This window comes from Pelodiscus sinensis, chromosome 2, assembly GCF_052426305.1.
Source record: "Pelodiscus sinensis isolate ZL-2025 chromosome 2, ASM5242630v1, whole genome shotgun sequence".
NCBI classification, from domain to species: domain Eukaryota; kingdom Metazoa; phylum Chordata; order Testudines; family Trionychidae; genus Pelodiscus; species Pelodiscus sinensis.
In genome coordinates this window covers 59434723-59458973 of record NC_143053.1, presented here as the reverse complement: position 1 = coordinate 59458973, position 24251 = coordinate 59434723, and the positions used below count along the sequence as shown (strand labels likewise).

Genomic DNA, 24251 nt, shown 5'->3' with positions numbered 1-24251 from the left:
CACATACTCACTCAAACACACCGTACCCCTGAAGGAATTCTCTATCAAAAAATAAAAATTCTGCTCCCAATATTTAAAAATTTTACAAAATTATTTAAATTGTATATGTTAATAAATAAATATGGAGGCTTCAGCATTGCAATGGGGAGCACAGTCACTGTCTGCATGGAGGTGGAAGATCACCCCACAGTCCTCCCACCCCGGGGGACAGACTCAATAGAGAAGCTACATCTAACCCTTACACAGTGCAAGGGCTAAACCTGCCCCAGAAGCAACCAGGAGCCCTGCAGGCTACTCTCCAAGCAGACCAGGTGTGTGCTGGAAGGCTCAGCCTGATAGGATCAAAGTATGAAAGTGTGTGTCTGTGGGTGTGTGTGTGTGGGGGGGGGAGGGGGGGTTAGAGGGTTCTATGCAGGATAGTCTGGGTACAGGTGGCTCTGTGAGGGGTACAGTTACAGGGATGATATGAATGACTGCAAAAAGGGCCTGTGGGTGCAAGGGTAATGGCACTTTGCAGGGAGGGCCCAAGTGAAGGCAGTTGGAGCTCAGCTATGAGAGTATCTGGGTTTTGGAGGTTCAGTGACAGGTCCAGGTATGCTTCTAGGGCTGGTCCCAGTGCATAAAAGGTGGAGTTGAAGTATGGGGAAAGGTGCTCACAAGGCGATGGTATGAATGCAAGGGTGAGGGTAACAGATGAAGGGGGAGGTTTGGAGACGGAAGGGGTCCAGGTATGTGGGTTGGTGGAGCTAGGCTGGGATGGTCTGGGTGCAGGGGAGTAGGTACAGATGCCAGCTTGTGAAGCTCAGCTGGAGTCTAGAGGCAGGAGAGGTGAGGAGATGGGGGGATGGGTGTTCAGCTGTCAGGAGCTGAAGGGGGGGGTTCTGAATCCAAGATGATGGGCAGGGTATGCCTGAGCGTGGGGACATCCAGATACATGGTGTGGATGAGGGCGCAGCTTCCCATACAATGACACCTCTCATCATGGCTAAGGAGTGGTGGGGCAGGTGCAGAGCCAGGGAGGTTTCTGGAGGTGGATATGACCTGAGTGGGGAGTAGGGTTTGGATACATGAGTGTTGGAGATGAGTATGACCCAGCACCTGTTAGAACATTCCCAGCCTCCTCCCACCTTCACCCCACTGCAGTAATTTACCTCTCTGCTCACTGATTTGGATGCCTGAAGCAATGCACCTGTGCTGCTCAGGAGGAGAGCATAGCTGCTCTTGCAGTTTCCCTTTGCTTCCCCACAGAAAGTCATTTTTCTGCAGGAAAGCAAATAAATCTGTGGCAGAAGTGAATTCTGCCTATACAGAGAAGCACAAAATTCCCCCAGGAATAACATTGTATACAAAAATCAACCTATTTTCATGTACATACATTCATACGAATGAAATACTATTGTACCTCGTGCCAGGAATTTCCTAAATAGTTTCCATCTGTATGAGCCACTGTGATGAGTGTTTTTATTGTGTCAATGTTTTTCTGTTTCATTTCAGTTATACCCGAACTCACTGTAAGCAAGGTAAATCTTGCTAGTGCTTGGACATAAGCATCTCTTTCAAGCTAGACGGAGACAAAAATGAGTTGTTACTGTTAGTTTCCATAGCTTCTCAATGTCTAAATAGCTTTTGATTTCTTTATATATTATGGAGGTATTTGGACATTATTTTTTCTTTTGGAATTGTATCTCCTGTAATATTATTATATCCACACATGAATAAACTACTACAATTCAAAACTTATCAGGAATACAGTATAAAAATGTCGGTTCTATATGCCCACTCTTCTATCTATGCAGTAATAGGAGCTATTTTGTTTATATGGTCCATATTCCTAACTTTTTCTGATTGGCACAGATTTGAGCCTCAAATAGTTGGTTGCAATGCCAACTACATTTAAAAGTAGGGAAACATTACAGTCCTGAAATTAAATACTATTTGCTGCTAAATTCATCTACACAACTTCTTAGCTAAGCAATACTGAAACTTAAAGACAGTGGTGTTTTCAATGAGGACTCATATGTTACTGAAGGAAATAAGGTAGGTTTCATACAGTTGAATTTCAAAAGCATTGTAATAATTTAAAGCAATGTCCAATAAGTATAGAAAGGGAAAGTGTCACAAGTGGCAGTCTATAACTTGTAATGTTCAGTCATTTCTTTTGATACCAGCTACTATTCTTTGTATTTCAAGTTAAGATACACATATACTCCAGAAATCCCACCCAATGAGATATACACTCTTTGTGAAAAACTGTAGAGAAAAAAGATGCAAATCCCCAGCAACCTCTTCCTAGGCACGTGGTAGTATTGCCCAAGTACTGCCTTGCCAAGATCTGCTGACAGACTTTTACTAGAACAAGTCTTCAGATGAAGGCAGACACATACAGTCTATATCTCTGTGTTCAGAAAGAACTACTATGAAAAGGAACATGATATAACCCAATTCCTGAACTTTAGAGTATTTGCGTGTAGGAATAACTCTTTATGAGTAGGCACGTGACCGACCTCTCTCTTCCATGTGAATAGAGTAGACACACAAAGTACAAGAGAAGAGGATTCTACACTTGTATAACTGATTTGTGTGAATGTTATCCATATAAAGGCCAAAGGCCAGAAACTAATATTTTGGAAAAAAGAAGCTCATTGTAACTCCATTTCTTATGTGAATCTATTGCAGGAAGTAATCATGAAGAGATTAAAATTGATTTCACAATTAATTTGTGGTTATAGCTCCAGGAAAGTCTGATCTGTGTAATATCCAAGGACATATATTTTCCTTTTATATACACAACATGGACCTAGCCTGCAAAATTCCATCCCTGCAAAGTCAAGAAAGATTGATTTTGTTAATAACAACTTTAATAAAAAGTTTATTTGGAAACTCTTCTTTGGAATCCTATATATGGCAACATGAACAGTTTCACAATCAGATGAAACAATTTAGAATTTCATATAAACTCAATGCACTCAGTTAAAATCAGGTACAGAAATAATTTCAGAACAAGGCAGCCACTGGGTACTGCAGCACTTACATATTCAGATAACGATGTAAAGAACATAGTGAACATACTATCATTCCATTAACAGCACCTGAAATAAAATATTCTCATATAATCTTAGTATGTAACATTACCTGAATGCTGAAAATGCATGCAATCCTGATTGCACATCGGATGCCTTCCAAGCAAAGAGAAGCAACTTCTGTATCATCACAGTCTTGTAGTCCCACACTGAATGCAGCTAGGAATGGTGTCCATGCCAACTGGAACACAAATCCACCCACTTTTCATTAATTGTTAATCAAACCTGATAAATGTTAATCTCAATAAGAGAATACTTTATTTCAACAAGAAAGCAGAAATAATCATCACTCTACGTTGCTGAAAAACAATAAAACACAAAAATGCTTAATCCACAACAACTTTAGAGAGCACTTTCAAAAAAAAGAAATGGGAGGTGGAAATAGGGAAAGGAATAATAGTACAGTTATAAGACAAGGACAAGATGATTTTGGACCAACTTCAAGATAATAATCATAGACTCAAACAACAGCACTGGAAGGAATCTCAAGATTACTAAACCAGGTGCCCTGGACTCAGGGCAGCACCACAAAACTCCCATACTGCAGTTTAAGCCCATTGCTTCTTGTGCTATCAACAGGAGTTGAAGAGAATAATTTTTCTCCCTCTTCCTTGTAACAACCTTTTATGTACTTGAAAATCGTTGTCGTGTCCCTTCTCAATCTTCTCTTTTCCAGACTAAATAAACTAAATTGTTTCAATCTTCCCCTCACAGTTCATGTTTTTCTAGACCTTTCATAATTTTTGTTGCTCTTCTCTGGACCTTCTCCAATTTCTCCACATTTTTCCTGAAATGTGCCATCTAGAATTGGACACAACACTTCAGCAGAAGCCCAATCAGCACAGAGTACAGCAGAAGAGTTACTTCTTGTTTCTTGCTTACAACACTTTTGTTAACACAGCGGTTCCCAACGGCCACAGCTTGCCGGTCCGCTGCTCTGGGGGCTGGGGCAGGGTCCACCATGATCCCTAGATACCTTTCTGAAGTGCTCCTTCCTAGGTAGTCACTAACTATTTTATAATACTGACACACACTTTCTAGTGACAATACAGTTTTCTCCAAAGCATTTTTTTTCCATTGCAAAAGTTTATTGTAGGCAGTTCCATGGGTTCTAAAAAGGAGAAGCTGTGTATAAATTATATCTAGAAGAACTTGTTTTTGTATTTAGATAACAGTACTCCATACCATATGCATACATAATTCTTTGCATGATCAGAAACAAATTTTATATATCAATCCTGGGGGAATTCTCCAATTTTACTATGGCTCTAAAATGTACCAATTGCAGAATTCCCCAGGACTAATATATACAGACATCAGTTCTGACAAGTCTCAAAACTTAACCGCACAATGAAAGTGCAATTCAAATTTGCTGAAAGGCACCATTCTTACATATAGAACTTCAGAGAATTGTTCCCATAGAGAGTCCCATTTACAAAAATCTAACTGTTGAGTTCTTGAAAAGCTACTCATGAAAATATTTAGCATGGTATGTATTTTACTTGTTAGGGAACACAAGATAGGCTGCTCCACTCAGCTATTTTTAGTATTTATTATTATATAACTGAAGATTTAATATTAGTTACATCGCATGACTGATTAACTCATTTGTCTTTTTTAAAGAATGAATAACCTTACTGTACAACAATCATCCCTACCAACGCGCAAGTGGTAGAGATAGAAAAGAATTTTTCTACTCCCCAGAGAAGGGGATCACAAAATTCCTTCAGTGATATTGGTCACTTGCAATACTTCAGTTTGTATTTTGAACGGACAAAGAAGGACAGATTCAATTTCTATTACAGTGGCACATATACCCCACCCCAAATACACTGGGATTTTCCATAACGTTTATATGAACAGCAGTACTATAAGTTGATACGAGTGTTTCTAGTGGGGCACTGTTTGCATATTACAATTTTGCTCTTTGGTGTGTTATACATACAGTTGGATTCTTACTATGATACATTTGTAGAATGTATTTATTTATAAATACCCGCTTGCTTATTTTGGGTAAAAGTCATCTCCTAAGAAGCACAAACTCTATTTTGAGGATGTAATCGGTGCACAGGCTTGTTGGTGAATTTCACCTGTACTTTTATCCCAATAAATACCATCACAAGGGTTTCACTACTTCATTAACAGGAAAAGATAGGTATACAAATTTGAAAAGGTTCCCAGAGCGTGGATATGACAAAAGCAAGGCTGGAGTGAGCAAATATTTATTCTTTACTACATTGTAATCACCACCTTAAGAGGATAATTATGACTGATCTCTGGTTCTAAATACAAAGTGTATTATTGGTTCTTATTATTAGTTAATGACGTGGAATGATAAAATGATGAATGTCTTGGAACTGAGTTTAAGTAATTAGAAACTCAAAATGGATGACACGTATCTCCTGGAAGTTCACACTACAGCTTTGGGGATGTTCTGATATTCACTGCAAAGTAAAGGGTGGTAACTTCATAATAAAAGGGGTTAGTATCGTAACTGAAGTAACTGAATAGATAAAAATAGGAAGTTCACTATTTTACATTTGCTACATGACTGACTTCACATTGCTTAATTTAAATGGATCAATTTCAGTTAAAAAAAATCCTTATACCACCACTCGCATATGCATAAATAAAGGCTGCTACAGTTCAAGGCAACTGCATCTGTATTGGCACCAACTCAAGGTTCCTGGCTCCTCAGCCACCAGCTCTCTTTGGTGGAAACCCTTGTCTCCAGCTGCACTGTTCCCTGCCTCCACTGTGTTATTCCCAGTAAGCCAGACTCCCTAGTTCAGTGGTTCCCAACCTTTTACAGATGGGGACCCATTTTGACAATTCAGAAAGACTTGGTGACCCAAGGCAATTCAAAACATGTGTGAATGACTTCTTAAGAGCCACCTGGGAAGATACCTGGCGACCCTTTTGAAATGTAATGGAGACCCATATTTGGGTCTGACCTATAGGTTGGGAAACACTGCCCCAGATAGACCAGTGTCTATACTTCCCTTTTGATTCAGAGGATATGAACAGCATAACTGCTCACAATTATAAGTTACTTCACAGATCTTTCTAAGCAAATCTATTTATACACAAAGTAAAAGCATTACAGAGACAACCTATTAAAAAGAACAAAGGAACCTGTATGCATCATGAAAAGTTTACCAGAGATCAAAACCTGCATTTAACACCTCATTTACATCAAAAGCTAAGTATGGGACATTTCCAGCCCAATAATTTAGCCCCATTAGCACCACTACTACAATTGACAGGTACCTCTTTATTTTTCCTTCCCTTCTTTTTGTTATAAATTCTGGGTTCCTGTTATTTCCACTCCAGCTTCCAGCTCATCTGAAGTGGGTTTTGCCCATGAACGCTCATGATATTAGTCTCTAAGATGCCACAGGACTACTCATTGTTCTCAATTTCATAGGACTAAAGATTGCCCACCACAACCTGGATAAAAGGTTCTGTCCATTATGGGAACAAAAAGAAAGGCCTCAAGTCAGTTTAAACTCAGGGTATTTATCAAAAAGTTTTCTTTGTTGTCTTTGAAGAATCTAGTTTGAACCAGTTTATGCAAGCCTGTCCAGAGGATGGTAATTCTCTGGATGTATTAAAAACTGAGTAAATTTACTTCATCATGCCAACTGCTCTTCATTCCTGAAAAGTCATGAAAGCACCTTTCCCTATCAAGCTCTCCAATGCTGGTGCCCTTCCCCCACCACAGGGAAACTGTCTAGCAGGAGGGAAAGGCTCTGCCAGCTACCCACTACTGGAAACCTTCCTCACTATAAAAAAGGATTCCAGCAGTAGGGAGCTGCTGACCCGTTTCCCCACAGCCTCCTTGCTGGAGTCTTTCACTGATAAGACCCACACACCCTAATGTGGACACAGTGTGCTAAACATACATTACACACTGTCACCAGCGGGTGCAGTGTTCACATAGCCAGTGCATGCAACTCACTGGCCATTCTGAAGTCTCACTGTCTCCATCCTGACTCATGTGACAGCACTGCTGGCTCCATACCATTTTCTCCTTTCCCAGGTTTGACTGCTCAATGTTACCTATTACAGCATCAGTTTATGAGTGATGTGGACAGCAGCTTATTGAAGCCTGGGATGAACACATCAATTTTTCTTTCGTTGGCATGACTGAGCCTGACATTTGAACCCATCTCCACATACAAAAAGCCAAATATGCGGCTGGTGACACAGTGGGTTCGTATATCCATTTTAATGTTAACTTGATGCCAGCAGAATGCGTGGCCACACTTTCAATTTAAAACACTGCCACAGCTGCGTTTAACCTTTTAAGTGTAGACAAAGCCTACGCCACCTTCTCGGGGACTCTTCTTCTCAGTTACCAAAGACATCTGGTGCTCTGCTCTGCATTTGACAGTGCTATCATGATAGACAAAGACATAGTTGAATATACATTCTTCATTTGGGAGCTGTTAATCTGAAGATCAGTTTTTAAATGAGGGAGTGAAAAGACTACTCAGATCCACACCAAGGTAAGGACAATTCAAACCCATACATTAGCAAAGATGCATTTTAACCACCAGAATACTCCCCCCATTGCAAACTCTAAAAAGCAAGGGAATATTTTAAGTTATGACACACCCCTTCATTATAGCCAAATGCTCACAAGTTCACAATTCCACTAAGAGCAACAGACTATTTTGTCAAAAAAAAATGTCCTTTGGTCAACTGATAAAGGAACACACAAAATACAACAAATTAAATCTCCCTCAGAATGAAGAGGAATTCTTAACCAGAGCTAGATCATGTAATAGTTACCGTAGTAACCTCAGTTATCAACTATTACACTGTCATCTTCTTCCTATGCAAACCCTCGCACTTTATTGCCATCTCTATTTTCTTAAATACTTACGGTTTCTCAACCATTCCTCATGCTTTATCCTGCACTCTCCTCAATTCCTCAGCTTAGCTGTAGCAAAGGGCTTCAGCTCCTCATGTGAAATTAGACCTTACTGGTAGGCAAAATAATGAGAGGATGAACTATTTAATCCACCACTCCCTTTTGGGTGCCATTAAAAGAAAAGAAATGTTCAGGGGGAAATTGCACAGGCTGGATGATCTACTGGCTGGAAGACAGATGGACTGGAAAAACTACACTTCACTGTCATAGCTGCCTCCCCCCGAGTGTCCTGGGCCCACATGATTCAATGGAAGACCACAGGGCTTTCATTGTCCTGATCCTGAAAGATGTTCGGACTAAACAGGCTAAAGACCAGTCAACACTGCCAACTCCACTGGCTTTGGCTAATCCTGAACACCACCCCGGATGTGAGATTTTGGCTCCTGCTCTCACCCCTCAACCCCCACATGTATCCTTTTTCTTCTCTTTCCTATACCACTCCTCTGTGTCTGACTTAGCCAGACATTACTATACATTTTGCAATACTCCTATAAGACCAAAGAGGCAGCTAAAAGCAAAACCCTAAACAGTCCAATGCTAGTACATGTTTGCTATGTTGCTACTAAAACTGTGCCATGCCTGTGTTTTTTAGGGTGTGGCTGCAATTAAAAATTAGCATCAAAGACAGAAACTGCATCTTTTGCTGTTCTTTTCTCTCCCTAATTGTATTGGTCTTGATTTGCCTGTAAGTAAATGGGATCACACATTAAATAGCAGCAACAAACAGCTCTGGCCCATCTCAACTAACTTCTCTTTTACCCAGAAAGGACAATTATTACCATATTTAAAGCCATCTAAGAAACTGTCAAAGTGGATTGTTTTCCCCTCACCCCTGAAATCTTTATCCAGCAAAAATGAAAGGAGACAAGGAATATTACTAAAATGAAAGCTTTACTCAATACTTCATAGTTCTAATCCTTTAACCGCCTTTCCTTTTGTTTTTGTGTCTTTACTAAAAGGTGAAAAAGATTTTTAATGATGTATGCCATGGTATTAAGCAGGCCAATGGCTCTATATTTGAAACCCTGAACTATGCTTAAACTACAGTGACAGAATCGAGTTTACACCTTTGACTCTCTGGGACCATTTATACCATCAAAACTAACAGAACATACAAGAATGGATAATGTGGGGAGGCAGAGATAAAGAGGGGAAGGGAAGAAGCTTTTAAAATAGATACAGGCTGAACCTCCCTGGTCCAGCACCCTGGTTCCCTGCACCACCTCCAACTATTAAATGCTTTTAAAGTGAGGCACAACGTCTGGGACCAGGTGCGAACTGGGACAGCTGATTCCCAGCTCACGCCCAGTCCCCCACTGCACCTCTGCCTCTTAAATGGAGTAAGAGCCAGGCAGCTGTTACTACATTTAAAAGACAGACCCTGCTGTGGTTCTGTGGTTTCCCCCTTATCAGCTAGTCACGTAATTGATGGAAACTGCATCAATTACTTGAGAAGCTGATTAAACGAAATTTAACATCCCTACCTCGAACCACCCCAGCCTAGCTGCACTGCATGCCAAGCTCCTGCTCCCACCTCGCATCACGCCAAGCTCCCCAGCCCCTCTCTGCCCACAGCGCACTGGGTCACACTGATCCTAGAATATCTGTGGTCCTGTTGGACCACGGATGATGCTGGACCAGAGTGTCCCAATTTATAAAGGTGCAATTTGTATTAAAAAGTTACTCATGCAAATGAAAAATAAGCAAGAACATCTTTCAAGGAAAAATAACACTTAAATGGTGCTTCTTATTGATTTGGCACTATCAGCCTGAGCCCTAGTTCTAAAACTGTGGTATTTAGCCCAAAAAGAGGTTATAAATTCATGCAGCTAGCACCCCGCTCAAGTTATGTCAATATTTAATCTATCCTGCAAGAGCAGATGTGATGTGAAAAAAAACTTAACAATACTGAGGTTTTCTTTTCATGTTGTAAAAGAATTTAAGTCAAATCAATTTAGATTACTTTTCTGGAAGTTTTGAAAAACCGATCATTATCACTGAAATAATACATAATCAAACAATATTTCGAACAATGCCTTGTAATCACAGTGTTCCAGCCTAACATTATACACCCATCTAAAATTTCAATACCAAATATGAGAATCTTACCTTGAACATGGGTCTCACATGCTCCAAATGGGTTGCACTAGTAAATGGTGCCTGAACATGGCTCACTGCTTCCATGAGGGCCTTTGCTGTTTTAGCCATCTGTTCCATTTCCAAGTTATATAAAAGTCTTCTCTGCTTTTCACTAGCAACATCTGTAAACACGTTTTTCCTATTACGTTTTTGTTTCAGTCAAGGCCCTCTCACAAAAAGTAAAATAGTAATTTTGTCTCAATCTTCTACATGCTATATTCTGATACATTTGGAAACTAACAACATCTAAAAGTTAATGCAAATTTATCTTGCCTCTTTGCACTGTAGTATAAAATTAAATTGTATCAATATGCTAATATCAAAAGTATGCAAGTATTGGAACATTTGCTTTTTTAAATGACAGATTATTTCCATATAGACTAAAATTAAGGTAATCTATTTTATAAATAAAGAAAGCATGTGACTTAGTTAAAGCAATCTTACTTAAGAAGAAATACCAAGCAAGGTAGATGGGCTGGAATATTTTCACAAAGTAGACAGAGATTTTATATTAAACTACCATCACAGCAAGAAAGAATTAAATGTGGAGAGATCACTATTTATCCCGCTCTCAAATGTACATGAAGAAGTGCCTTACCACTTTCCATGCTAGTAATGAAACCTCTATCTCAGTGGTTTTCCAACTTGAGCAATCCATCCATGCGCATTTTGGTTTAAAATGTTTGTGGACAGCAGACCATGCTTCACTCCAACTCTTTCTCTTAAGGTCCCATCCCATGCCACCTCTTCCCATCCCCAGTTCCATCCCTATACCTTCTTTCCATTCCCTCACCACAGTGCATCTGTCCCTCCTCCTCTCTCTCCCAGTATTTCCTACATGCCACTGAACAGCTGTTCCCTGATGTTCAGGAGGCACTGGGAGAGGAGGGGAAGGAAAAGTTGATCAGTGAGGCTGGCAGACATCCTAGAGTACCAGATCCCAGCTTGAGAAACACTGTTGTATCTTGAAGTAAGGGACAACTCAGAGAAAATATAATAAAAAGAAACAACCACTTACATTTCCAGAGAACATTTAATTTATCAGAGTTTAATGGCTTTATAAAAGGTAAAATAAGGAACTAGACAGAAACAAGCTGAAGAGAAGGAAAAAAAGCTGCAGATGGAGGCATTTGAAGTTGGGAAGTTGAGCAGAATGCCTTTGGGGGCTAGTTTTAGAACTTTTCATTAACTATATAATGACAAAAAAAGTTGGGTAGCTTTAGAACAACAAAAACAAATCTTCATATTTGTAAAATATATGAAAACTAAGTGCACACACAATGAGGAACCATAAATTTCAAGAATATCTGGATCATTAAAATAACAGTCCAGAAAACAAACAGTTAAAAAGTTACAGGGGGCTAAGCTCCCTGGTTTCAACATTTGCCACCGCTGTTCTCTGGGGGTAGGTGTATGGCCAGGGGGGAGCAAAGGGGGCAGGAGAGGACTGGAGTGGGGGGGGGGGGTAGAGTTTTTGGCTACAGAGTGTCTGGCCAAGGGGGAAGGGGGCAAGAGGTGGAGGGGGCAGAAGAGGACTGGGGGTGTGGAGTCCCAATGGAAACAATGAGGGGCTGGGGCTCAGATGGTGGAGGGAACCTGGTGTGAAGAGCTCCTGGAGTCATTTTGTATAGTTCTCTGAAAACATCCACTCAATGAGCAGCAGCAGTCCAAAAAGCAAACAGACATTAGGAATAATCAAAAAAGGGCTAGAGAATAACATAGTGAATATCTTATTGCCTCTATATAAATCCATAGTATGTCCACATCTTGAATACTACATGCAGATATGGTTGCATCATCTCAAAAAAGATATCTTGACACCAGAATAAGTTCAGAAAAGGCAACAAAAATAAGACTGGGACATTTCAGCGTGGAAAAGAGACGACTAAGGGGGAATATAATAGAGGTCTATAAAATCATGACTGGCGTGGAGAAAGTGAATAAGGAAAAGCTGTTTACCTGTTCCCATAACACAAGAACTAGAAGTCGCTAAATGAAATTAATATGTAGCAGCTTTAAAACCAACAAAAGTATCTCATCAAACAACAGAGTCAACCTGTGGAACGCCTTGCCAGAGAACTTTAACAGGGTTCAAAAAAGAACTAGATAAATTCATGGAGGATAGATCCATCAGTGGCTATCAGCCAGGATGGGCAGGAATGGTGTTCCTAGCCTCTCTGTCAGAAGCTGGGATGATTACTTGTTCTGTTCAATCCTTCTAGGGCACCTGGCATTGGCCACTGTCGGAAGACAGGATACTGGGCTACATGGACCCTTTGTCTGACCCAATATGGCTATTCTTATTTTTTTAACAAATCTAGAGAACTTGTGATAATCATAAATCATAATGAAAACAAGAGTTTGAAGAATTATTGTGGGGAAAATACCACTACTACATTAAAATAAAAGATATTGCTATAGGTGATGGATAGGATACAAAACAAAAAGTGATTGTTACTTTATTATAAAGATCTCATGAGGAATATTGTATACAATATTCATCGCTGTACAAAAGCGAAAGCTATGTTGCCTAGAAGGTGCTGCATAGAGCAACAAAGATAATACCTGGACTAAACAATATCAATTCTGGGGCAAGACAAGCTAAACCCATTTTAGTTTAATAGATAAGACTTTAAGGGAGGATAACAGACTTACAAAATTAAAGGAACTGATAAAAGGTAATAAATATAGTCACTCAATTACTGGAAAAGGTGACATAACTGAAGCCAAAAAGAAGATGACATGAAGACGAGATCACTGTAGCTCAAAATCTTGTGTCTGTCCCGAACAGAAGTTGGTCCAATAAAAGATATTACCTCACCCACTTCGTCTCAGAAAAAAAGAAAGGAACCGAGGAGTAAGCAGAAAGTAAGAATAAGATTAAATGTTGAGGGGGCAGGAATTTTTGGACATAGAGGTTCTCTAGTTCTCAAATACTAAGTTCGCAAAAAGAACAATTTAGTACAATATGTAATAACCTATACAATTAATCATTATAGGTTCACTTTTTAAATACAAAAGAAGAACAAGAAGAAGAAGAAAAGAGGAAGACATTAACTCCATTTGAGATTTCCTATGGCATCTTTCCTGTGTTTCTCTCTTAATATTCATGTTCTTTAGTGCAGGAACTTGTGTATAGCATGGCATATAAGATTACTATTGGCGCTAAACAAATAATTATTACTGCAACATTAAACAAGAGGTTGTTAGGAATGTGATGTACTACACTAACACCAGAAGACTGTATTATGAAAGAAAAGAGCCAACATTTATTCTATGGCAACTGACACACTGCTGGCACTTACTTTGTTTACTGGATTTTGTGGGTATTGCCAATTCTTTTGTTTCTTTCATAGATATCTTCTTCCCTGCAATTTCATTATAGATAGCGGACAGATACTCCTCAGGAAGGTCCTTGCTGTCATTGATACCTCTATTCATCTTAATATACTGCTCCTTGGTCATTTTATTCTTCACCTAGAAACCCAAAAGAAGTAAATAATCTGTTTAAAAATTTGGCCCAAAGTTCATGAAAATCACACTAGGCTTAACATGAGAACAGCCATACTGGGTCAGACCAAAGGTCCATCTAGTCCAGTATCCTGTCTTCTAACAGTGGCTAATGCCAGATGCCGCAGAGGGAATGAACAGAACAGGTAAATCATCAAGCGATCCCTCCCCTATCACCCATTTACAGTCTCTGACAAACGAACAGGGCTTTCTCGCCCCGGAGCTCACAGGCAGCGGTCAGCCACCTCGAACTCCGGGGCGAGAAAAGCTGCTCCCAGTGCCCCTGGTCTGCTGGGGACCGTCTCCAGCAGACCAAGGACACCGTGAGCAAGGCCGCAGCAGCGGCGGGTTCCCCCGCTTGAGGCTTTGCCAGAGCAAAGCCTCAGAAGCGTGGGACCCCGCCACGGCTTTGCCTCAGAAGCGGGGGAACCCGCCGCTGCTGCGGCTTTGCTCGCGGTGCCCCTGGCCTGCTGGGGACCGTCTCCAGCAGACCAGGGGCACCGCGAGCAAACCCGCCGGGGCTGCGGTTTTGCTCCCGATGCCCCTGGGGAGACGGTCCCCAGCAGACCACGGGCACAGGGAGCAGCTTTTCTCGCCCCGGAGTTCGAGGTGGCTGACCGCTGCCTGTGAGCTCCGGGGCGAGAAAGCCCCGCTTGTAAGTGCGGATCCGACGTAAGTGCGGATCCGACGTAAGTGCGGATCCGACGTAAGTGCGGATCCGACATAAGTCGGATCCGACATAAGTCGGATCCGACATAAGTCGGGGACTGCCTGTATACCTAATGATGAAAATTATGGGGCATTATGTGATACTGATCAGCAAAAGATAGGGCATAAGCCAAGATCCAAATCTGTCAATAAGCATAAAAACAAAATTATTTTGGCACACAGACTAAACTATTTTAGATAAGAGTTTATTGCTCTTCCAAAGCTCAACCAAAGGTGAAACTAAATACTCTAATAATTTCAAATGTGATGAGAGTTCTGCATTTATAAATAAGCTGCGCTGACTGTGTTTTTTAAGCATAATTTTCCCAAATGGTAAAGCTATGCAAATCTTTTTCAGTCTTCAAACCGGATAGAACCAGGACAGAATCATGATGAAACACTAACTAGTAGCTGCAAAAATTTTGGCTTTGATTGTAAAAACAGTTACCGAGAAGAGTAGCATAATATAAAAACCAGTGGCCATATAACTCAATTCAATTAAAGTAAATAAAGTGAGATCTCAGTGGCAGAATTTCCTAAATGACTTACACTGAACATTTCAGAAGCAAAAGTAACACTTTTTTGGTATTATTTAGAAGAAACAGACAAAATATTAGTCTTCAATCAGTACATTTGTGTGGAGCTCAAAATTATTACAAATATATTGCCACAAAAATTGAATTTAATGTTAGAAATTCTGTGACATGCACTTAGTCATTTAAAGTAGAAATGTTATCTACAAGAAACTTGTCATACGAAAAAGTTCTTTATAGCAACATACCTGTGGGCTGTGAAGATCTGTTGTTAACATGATAATTGAGTAAGCTAAGACATATGCTGTGTCTGCACTAGCAAAAAGGGTTTGCCTGAAAAAAACAACAAAGCCACATATTACTAATTCTTACTCATTTCTCGGTTTTACAAAAGCATTAAAAATAAAAGTACTACTTACCCTTGATTGCATTCCAAATATCTAGCAGCAAATTTCTCCATTAGCCTATCAATTTTCTGAGCCTCTCCTGGAAGACGGAATCCCTCTAAAAACATGCGTAGAGCGGAGACAAAATCCTTTCCTGAAAAGTCATGTTGGTCCACATATGCATACATGACTTCTTTGTTAAATTTATCATTGTCTCCTAGGAACTCTCCAACCTGAGTCTAAAATAAGAAAGAATACCAAAACAACATGCTGCTTTTATGTACAGTAAGCAAACTTTGCCACAGCGTATTTAAAATCTCCAATTTATAGCATTAGGAATCTTTTGCTGCACCTAGCATGTAATGTCTATGTTTAAAATACTGCTAGGCTACGTCTACATTGGCCCCTTTTCCGGAAGGGGCATGGTAATTTTTGAAATCGCAATAGGGAAATGCACAGGGGATTTAAATATCCCCCGCGGCATTTAAATAAAAATGTCCGCCGCTTTTTTCCGGCTTTTAGAAAAGCCGGAAAAGAGCGTCTACACTAGCCCCGATCCTCCGGAAAAAAAGCCCTTTTCCAGAGGATCTTATTCCTACTTCAAACCCTAAGTTCTCCATATTTATCGCTGCAGAGCTTCTGAAGACAGGGAAGGAAAAGTGGGCTAGCAGCAGATGAGAACTAGAAAGAGAGACATACTGACACTACATTTGTTCACAGTAAATATTCTGTTCATATGCAAACAAAAACAGTTCTTTAAAAATATTTTAAATGTTTCTCCACTGGTCTCTAAATAGCAAATGTTTATTTTAGCCACACACATCAGAACAGTGCTTCCTGACGTGCACTATTCTGTCTACGTTTTTTAATCTTGTCCATTCTGTTCATTTATGTGATACATGCATGCATGCAAAAGGCAAAAGCCCCATATTATCAAAAGCTCCCTTGTCACAAGTCAGCTGCACATTTCCAACCTCCAATCTCTTTAGGGAAGGGTGTAGTAGGTGGGCATGCAGTTCTCTTTTACCCCTACATTCTTGGATTCAAATTCCAATAGGCAACACAAGATCCAAAGTGAGAATTCCTCTTCTTCTTACTCCTTTGTATAGGCATAGTACACTCTACAGTAGTGGTTCCCAAACTTTTTGGCATCATGCCCCCCTTTTTGAAAAACCCTCACGCCTCCCCCCAAAAAAGGAACTGAACAGGGCAGAAAAACTTGATGGGGGGGGGGGGGGACTGGGTCACCTCGCGCCCCCCCCCCCCCCCGGAATTTCTTCACATGCCCCCCAGTTTGCGAATCCATGCTCTAGAGCATTCTAGTCCTATGCAATTTATAATTAGTGTGAGCAAGTAGCAAAATAAGCACAAATATCAAATAAGCTAAAATTACCAGAGCAGTTTTCTTACCGAGTCTAATCTTTCCTCTTGATGCAAGAACTGAGCAATATCTTCAGGAGTAGTGCCAAGCATTCCTTGCTCTTGCAGGTACTGTATTCCTCTCTTTGGTTTCTTATTAAATCTGCATAAGCAATGTCAATATGGAATTAACTGTAATAAATCTCTCTCTCACACACACACACGATAGTCAACTTACTGCTATCATAGGTAACATGAAAATACTTTTTTTTTATTTGCTAGTGAAAGTTAATTCAGTTTTCTTCCTCTGCTAAACTGGCCAAAATATACACAATGTAAGGAAAGGCCACTCCTTTGCCTTTTCTGCAAAGACTGAAGAGGTTAGGCTTCGGGAAGGATTTAAAACCTACCCTCAACCATACATCATGGGATGCCTTCTAGTCTTCTGCAACCACTTTCTCTTGCTAATAATTGCCAGTATTGAGGTATTGAAATGAGCAGCTCTCTCTACAGATTGTTTCAATATACTTAAGTCCTCAAATCATTGGGCAATATAATTATTCTTCCTCCTCTCTAACCAATTGAACATTAAAGTGGGGCAATATTGTCTATACAAGTCCAGGCTGCTGGAGAGTTGAACTGGCTGGAACTGGAATGTGTGTTCTGCATAAATTCCAGAATAAAAAAAATTCTGAAATGGAACAATGAAATTTCCCACCAAATGGAAATTAAAAAAATTAGTTAAAACATGTAAAAACCCCTCATTTTGATATTTTTCTAAATGCTTGAAGCTCCTGGAGTTGCTTGGAAGCCAAAGAGTCTACTAAGCAGGCTGTCATGGGAGCGGTAGAGCCTCAGCAGAAATAGCAACAATTTTCTGGTGAATAATGAAATTTTTCTGTGGAAAAAATTAATTTTATAGAAAGTCATTTTTCTGTCAGAAAATCATTCTACCATAAAATTCCAAACCTTCTCTAGTGAATGTCTTAACTATCTGGCAGTTCACATTACAACAGGCTTAGGAAATATAAGACAGAGAATTTTCTTTAAAGGAACTAATATGTAGACTTTTCTCAAATAAAGCACTAAAAAAGTAAGTTAATTGTTTTGACTGGTCTATTTGTTGTACAAATCTAATATACTTTTTTATCCAAGTCTGGATCCCCTGCTTTTATGCCAGGCGTGTGGCAGAGGCAGAATGCTCATCATCTCACTGTTAGGAAACAGGGTAAGACACAAACCATTGTTGGCAGCCTCCAAGTGGAGCAAAATCTATCACTGTACCATCAGAGGAACATCTGCTACATCCAGAGATTTTTGGATCATGAAAGAGAGTAACTGAGGAAAGGGGGAGAGGGGGAGGGGAAACCAGGGAAGTCCTCAGAGCTCAAAAGCAGCCTGAGAATCTACCATTCCATGGATGACAAAATATACTTACAAATCGATTCCTTGTTCTATTATTTCCTTTTGCTGCTTTAGGACCTCAAACTGCTCTGGGTTGTCAGTGCCAGACATCTGTGTGCTGTAACTGCCAATTCCTGATGAGGCTGTTGAGTCTAGGGAATTTAAGCTTCCATATCTGTTAATAGTCTCTGGATGTTTGGTTTCATTGCTGTCTTGCTCTGTGGGTTTTTCTTGACCTATAAAAAGCAAAAAAGGAAACCACATCTTATTTTCAAAAAGTTAAACTGTAAAAACTACAAAAAACTAGTTAAAAAAAATTCTGAAAAATAAATCAAGGAAACATCTATCTAGTAACTTTGTAAACCTTAATGGTCCCTTTACTATTATTTAATAGACACCCGTGCATAGGAAAGATCAACAGACTTTTTCACAGTATAAAATGTATTTAAAACGAAGCTTTACATTAAAAAATATTGTTTCTCAATATAATATTGATGGCAGTTTTCTTGACAAAAGCAGGGACATGGATTGGGATAGTAGTCTTTGTGCTAGAATTCCTGAACTCTAATCGCAGATATTTCCCCTTAATTTGCAGATCTGTTTAACCTTTTTGGCCTGTACAATTTTCAAAATTTTGTGTTTAGATTTCCTGGTTTTGAGAGGTGCTAAGCAGCTGGTATTCCCCACTGATGTCAATGGGAGTCATGGATAATAATACAACACTGTTTGTGACTATTTTTACTTCATCATCTATGACTCTGTCAGTTACTACTGGGCTTTCCATAAAAACAAACATAAAAAGCAGTCTGTGTCCTAATTTAGAGTTAATCAAAATAACATCAAGTTCAATATTTAAAAATAGGGGAGACTGAAAGCCTCTGCTCAGAGTTAGCACTCTATAAAACAGCCATTCACAATGGGTTTTCTAATCAAAATGTGTAATAATAGAATGAAGTAGCTTCGAATGTTTTACTAATCCAGGAATTGAAAAACTCAAAATCAGTGAGATTTAAAACAAATTTTTCCACTGAATGTTTCATAAGGAATTTAGCAAATGGGACATGTTGTACACTTGTTTGTGCAGCTTCTGGTATTGATACAACAAATAGTGTTTAAGTGACGAAGCTTACTTGACCTTTGTGGCTAAACAGAACAGGATACATTTGGCTTTCTTAAGTGCTTATACAACTGGAAACTTTTTCAGAGAGTCAGTATTAGAAACTCAAGAGCCTGTGCATTTTTGTGATTTAGGTGTGACTGCCAAACACCTGAAGAACACCACTGAAATCAGTGATGCTCCTGAGCAGCACAACTCCACTTAATAAGTGCTAAAGTATAAATATTACAAAACATCTTACCAAGTGTGGTCTGAGAATTGGGATTAACATATTGATCCTTACTCCATTCCACCATGCACTTCAAGATTGATACTAAACATTCCAATCCTTTCTTTCTTAAACTTAACTCCTGCAAGAGATTTCAAAAGTTAAAGAAAATTTTAATGTAATGAAAAAAGAATTTAAATATTTTAAGATGCATCATTTCTACAAACATGTAACTTTATAAAGCTTGTCCCAATACCTACCTGAATATTAGTCATTCCAAGTTCTTGGCTGCCCCTTCCTTGAGCAATTTTTGACAAGTCATTAACCAGTCTTTCAAATATGTTTGCTGCATTTAAGTCACAGTCATAATTTACATAAATATCCACTACGCTCTGGGCATCTGTAATAATGAAGTGAAATGTTAGTAAACTCAGGTAGCAATAGAAATAGGAATAAAAATTCCAAAATTAAAAAGACATTTGCACCTGCAACCTGTCTAGCACAAAACTAATAATTAATTAATTTGAAAAAATCAGAACGAAGAGGCTGTTAGTACCTGCACATATCCTCGTCAATGTTTGTATAACCATCCATTTATGATCAAATGAGCTAGTAGATGTTTCCAAGATATATAGAAAAATTTCTTTGAAGAAAACCTAGCAAATATTGCAGAAAGAGAAAAAAAGCCATCTATTAAATTTCAACCATATGTAGTTCTTATAAACACATTTTTTCAATTACACCTTTGGCACTGAACGCTAACAATCTGATTATGCAATACCGAATACCTACAGATAATATATGAGAGTCTCTTGGGAGGGAAAATGTTTTTATTCATGATTAATAGGTTTTACAGTCTGCATAACCTTAAAAAGTCACTACACATATAAATGTATAGCTCTTTCCAGAAGAAGTTATAAATTCATCAAGTCTAATACCAGAAGGGATGACTCAGATCCTCTACTCTGATTTCCTATACAGCACAGGCCGTAGAACTTATCCAAAACAATTCCTAGATAATAACTTTAAAAACATCTATCAAATCCCAGAAGGCCAGATACTGGCTGTACAGTGGGACAAATTAATCCAAGAGAAAATACTCTTGTACAGCACAACAACTTAACATTTTTTAAAAATCTATTTTCTGTAACAGATCTGCTTAGTCTTGAGTGGAAGTGGGGCTTGTGATGGGCTGGGCCCGTCCCTCCTCATGGGACAGGACGCGCCGGAGACTCCTGGCCCGGGAACAGACCAGCCCGCCTTCCCCCCTCCCGGTGCTGTTGCGCATGTGCCCTGAGCCGCGCGCCGCATTCAAAAGTGGTGCCAGATCAGCTGATTGAGGGGAAAGACACCGGGGACACCAGAGCCAGCCGGAGTGTGAGAGCTGCCGGGGCTGGCAGGGAGGCAGAAGCCACCGGACACGCCGGGGCCGGCCAGAGCACGGGAGCCGCCAGGGACACAGAAGCTGCCGGACACGCTGGGGTCAGGAAGGAAGCAGCTGGGAAGGCGGAGGGCCCCAGAGGCAGGTCGCAAGAAGCCCTGGTGGTCGAGAGCGGAACCCAGGCACCAGAACAGGGATAGCCACTGCAGATGCCGGAGCGGCATCCTCCCACATCTGGAGGAAACATCCGATGGAAGAGCGTCTAAACCCATAGGAAGCGGATCCAGGACAGGGTGTCAAGAAGGACGGCAACATCCCCGAGAAGAGGGATGAGTGACCGACGTGTGGCTCATCATTTGGGTAAGGTCTGTGCGGCCTTACCTTAGGGTCCTGGGGCTAGACCTTGGGAGCGGGGGAGGGCCCAAGTCCTCCTACACAACCTAAACTGACTGCCAGTAAAACTGGGAAGACGGAACATTGCGAGGGACTTTTTTTTTTTTTTTTTTCTTACCACTGAACTCTGGTGAACAACGGGAAAAGGGACGCCCAAAGCGGGCGCGAACTACAACCCGTTAGCGGATAGCCGTGGTGGAGGGACAGGTGGCTCGAAAGGGAGTGGCTGCTCGCCCTTGGCCCCCCGCCCCCAAGCAGGTCAGCCCCCTGTGGTTGCTAGCAACTGGCATCCCCGCAGCTCCCCGTCCCTGCCCTGCCCCTTCTGGCCTTCCCCTGCAGGTCAGCACCCTGGCGGCTCCCTCCCCCCCTCCTGGCTACCACCCTGCCTCAGCAGGCCACATCCCAGCCTCCACACCGCTGCTCTCCCTCCTCCCTCTTCAGATATCCAGAATTTTCAGAAAACCAGCACGACCAAATCGCCGTGCGTGCCGGATAACACAGGTTTTACTGTATATGTATATAAACCCAGATCAATAGAACTCTTTAGTTATTACTCCCACTAAGGAAAGGTTACTGGGAAATATGGAGAGATCAAACAAACATTAAGAACCAGACCAAGAACTACATGCTTTATGAAGTTGATTTTATCCAATAAAAGCATTAACTAGGGCCCAATTGGAAGGATTTTAAATCAATCAATGAAATCACTACTGCACTGAACATATATCCCTTCCTACTGAGACAGCTTGCTTTAACATTTACAGACACTTTCAAATGTAATACCCACAGTGGTTCCATATTTTGCAGAATCTAAACAGAGCAGAACATACAAGATTACAATTTTCTCAAACTGCATCCTTGTGTTCTGTATTAGCATAGATCCATGTTGGAAAAAGGGTTCTCAAACTTCATTCCACTGCAACTCCCTTCTGACAACAAAAATTACAACATAACCCCTGGAAGGGGGTGGGGGAGACCAAAGCCTGAGCCCACCAGAGCCCCCAGGCAAAAGGCTTCAGTCCCAGGCAGGTGGCCTGTACCACGAGCTTTATCATTCAGGGAGGAAGCCCCATTCAGCTTTGTCTCCAGGAGATGGGGCTCAGGCTTCAGCTCTAACCTGGAAGGTGGGGCTTCTGGCTTCGGCCCCAGGTTCCAAGAAGTCTAAGACAGCCCTGGTGATCCCAAGAAAAGGGGGTTGAAACCTGCAGTTTGAGAATGTACTAGATATTCTGGGAACAAGTAAATAACCCTCTCTGAGAAACTCAGAGAGTTCAGTATTAAATGTAAGAGTCCTAAGTATGAGAATTACAAGACCCAGGCCTAAGCTACAAGGATAAAATGAACTTTGTCTTTTTCCATTCTCCAGAGAACTCTCAGAAGAAGAGACACACTGAATTCAGTCATTAAGAAATAAACCTATAATGCCCTGATCTTGGTGCATCTATGAACAGAACAGATTTCTGGCTTTTTGGATTGTCTTTGGACAAGTATGTCTGGGGAGAAATTATTTTTCTAAAAACCGTCAGCTGAAAGGGTTGTGGGAGTTTTTAAACCACCATCTGAGAAGATGTAATGATAGGAAAGTGTAGTAGTTCATCTTTGTTCATCACAGGGAAAGCCTGATGGCTATTCATAGGTGGGGAGAGACAGGTAATAAATCATCAGGGCCTAAACCCCATTAAGTCTCAAAGATATTATGGACGTGCTATTTGAACAGGCTGACAAAGACTCAAGTGCTTTTCTCCCACTCCCAATGGCTCTTTTTAGTACAATCAAATTATCACTTCGATGAAGATTCATTCATTAGTGAAAACATATGAAATATACGGACCCTTTTAGAAAGATTATTACAGTAAGATGAGTGAAGCCAGAGAGAACTCCCATGGGTAGGAAAAAGATGTGATGATATCCCAATTCTGATCAAGCCTAGAGGCCATTCTGAATGTTTAAGTGTAATAAAATAGTTCAAAATAAAAAAAGGATGGATAATAATATATGATCTTTTGTCTAGATAGTCCAAGCAGAGAGTATCTTCCTTTTAATCAGGCAGGTTTCCAAGCCTTCCAACAGAACATTGTGTTCAATCTCAAAATAAAGTTACCAGTCTGAGAAATTTCATAAGTAAGAGGAGAATCTTGCCCCAATCCTGAGACAAGAGTTTTAATGTAATAAAAAGCATAGCTTATGAGTCTTCTTAGGTTCAGGAGCTCATAAAACCACAACTCCCAAGCCCAATATAGGGCTAGCAATTACAATCTGTCCATTGCCTTATGGACAACCTGTAGGATCAACGGTATAGAGAGAACACAAAGAAACTTCTAGCTGAAGTCCAGGAAAGAATACATCTGTCAAAAATGCTGGCTCCCAAGCTTCCTTGAAACAGAACCAGAAACACCTTTATTTTTTCCTGATGGCAAAAGAATACAGGGATATGTCCTATTTGTGGAAAAGAGAATACGGACTTGATTCCTTGAGATAACATACATGGTTATACTTGCTTGAGGAGCTTTCTAAAATGATGTCTTTTTCAGGTAAATACATAGCTATTAAAGTGATTTAATGATAGATTAACCACTCTCAAAAGTATGACAGCTTTCTAAAATGGAACTGTTAAAACTGGCCTCTTCCCTCACAACTGCTATGGTATATCACCACAGCATTGTCCCTCAGAACTGAGCCGTTTTAGATTTGATTACAGGGAAGAACTCTTATCTATATTATATACTTACGAGGTCCCCATTATTGTTGCTAATATTCACATCAATCCTGAGAGATAGCCATGAAAGATTCAGCATATAAACTCACTCATGAGGGATCTGATTATCAATAAAGACGGTAAAGGAGATAGGTAGGGGGATGTTTCTCTTTTGTTCTTCAAGATATTCAAGACAAACAACAGCATATTCATGACATTTAAATGGACAGAGCGCTTTCATAATTAGCACTGAAGGGTATTCAGACAGTATTATGAATGACACAGATTAGGGGCCCAATGCCAGAAAGCCTAAAAGTCACCAGAATCACTATATACTTTCACTGAGTCTAAGGCCTTATAGAGATGACTGCTTCCTATTTGTCTTAGAATCTGCTCTTT

At 40.3% G+C, this 24251-nt stretch overlaps 1 protein-coding gene across 2 annotated transcripts in view; it reads right to left on the bottom strand.

Moving 5' to 3' along the window:
* Positions 1–24251, bottom strand: part of ARFGEF1 (ARF guanine nucleotide exchange factor 1) — a 164503-nt gene that overhangs the window by 40441 nt on the left and 99811 nt on the right. For both annotated transcript variants that reach the window (XM_006131486.5, XM_075920576.2), the window contains 11 exons: positions 19940–20039; positions 19644–19783; positions 19417–19525; positions 18093–18294; positions 16706–16817; positions 15329–15534; positions 15158–15242; positions 13464–13635; positions 10129–10280; positions 3133–3261; positions 1403–1561 (listed from right to left, as the gene is read on the bottom strand). In XM_006131486.5, the coding sequence (XP_006131548.3) occupies positions 1403–1561; positions 3133–3261; positions 10129–10280; positions 13464–13635; positions 15158–15242; positions 15329–15534; positions 16706–16817; positions 18093–18294; positions 19417–19525; positions 19644–19783; positions 19940–20039 (1566 nt within the window). The remainder of the gene's footprint in view (positions 1–1402; positions 1562–3132; positions 3262–10128; positions 10281–13463; positions 13636–15157; positions 15243–15328; positions 15535–16705; positions 16818–18092; positions 18295–19416; positions 19526–19643; positions 19784–19939; positions 20040–24251) is intronic.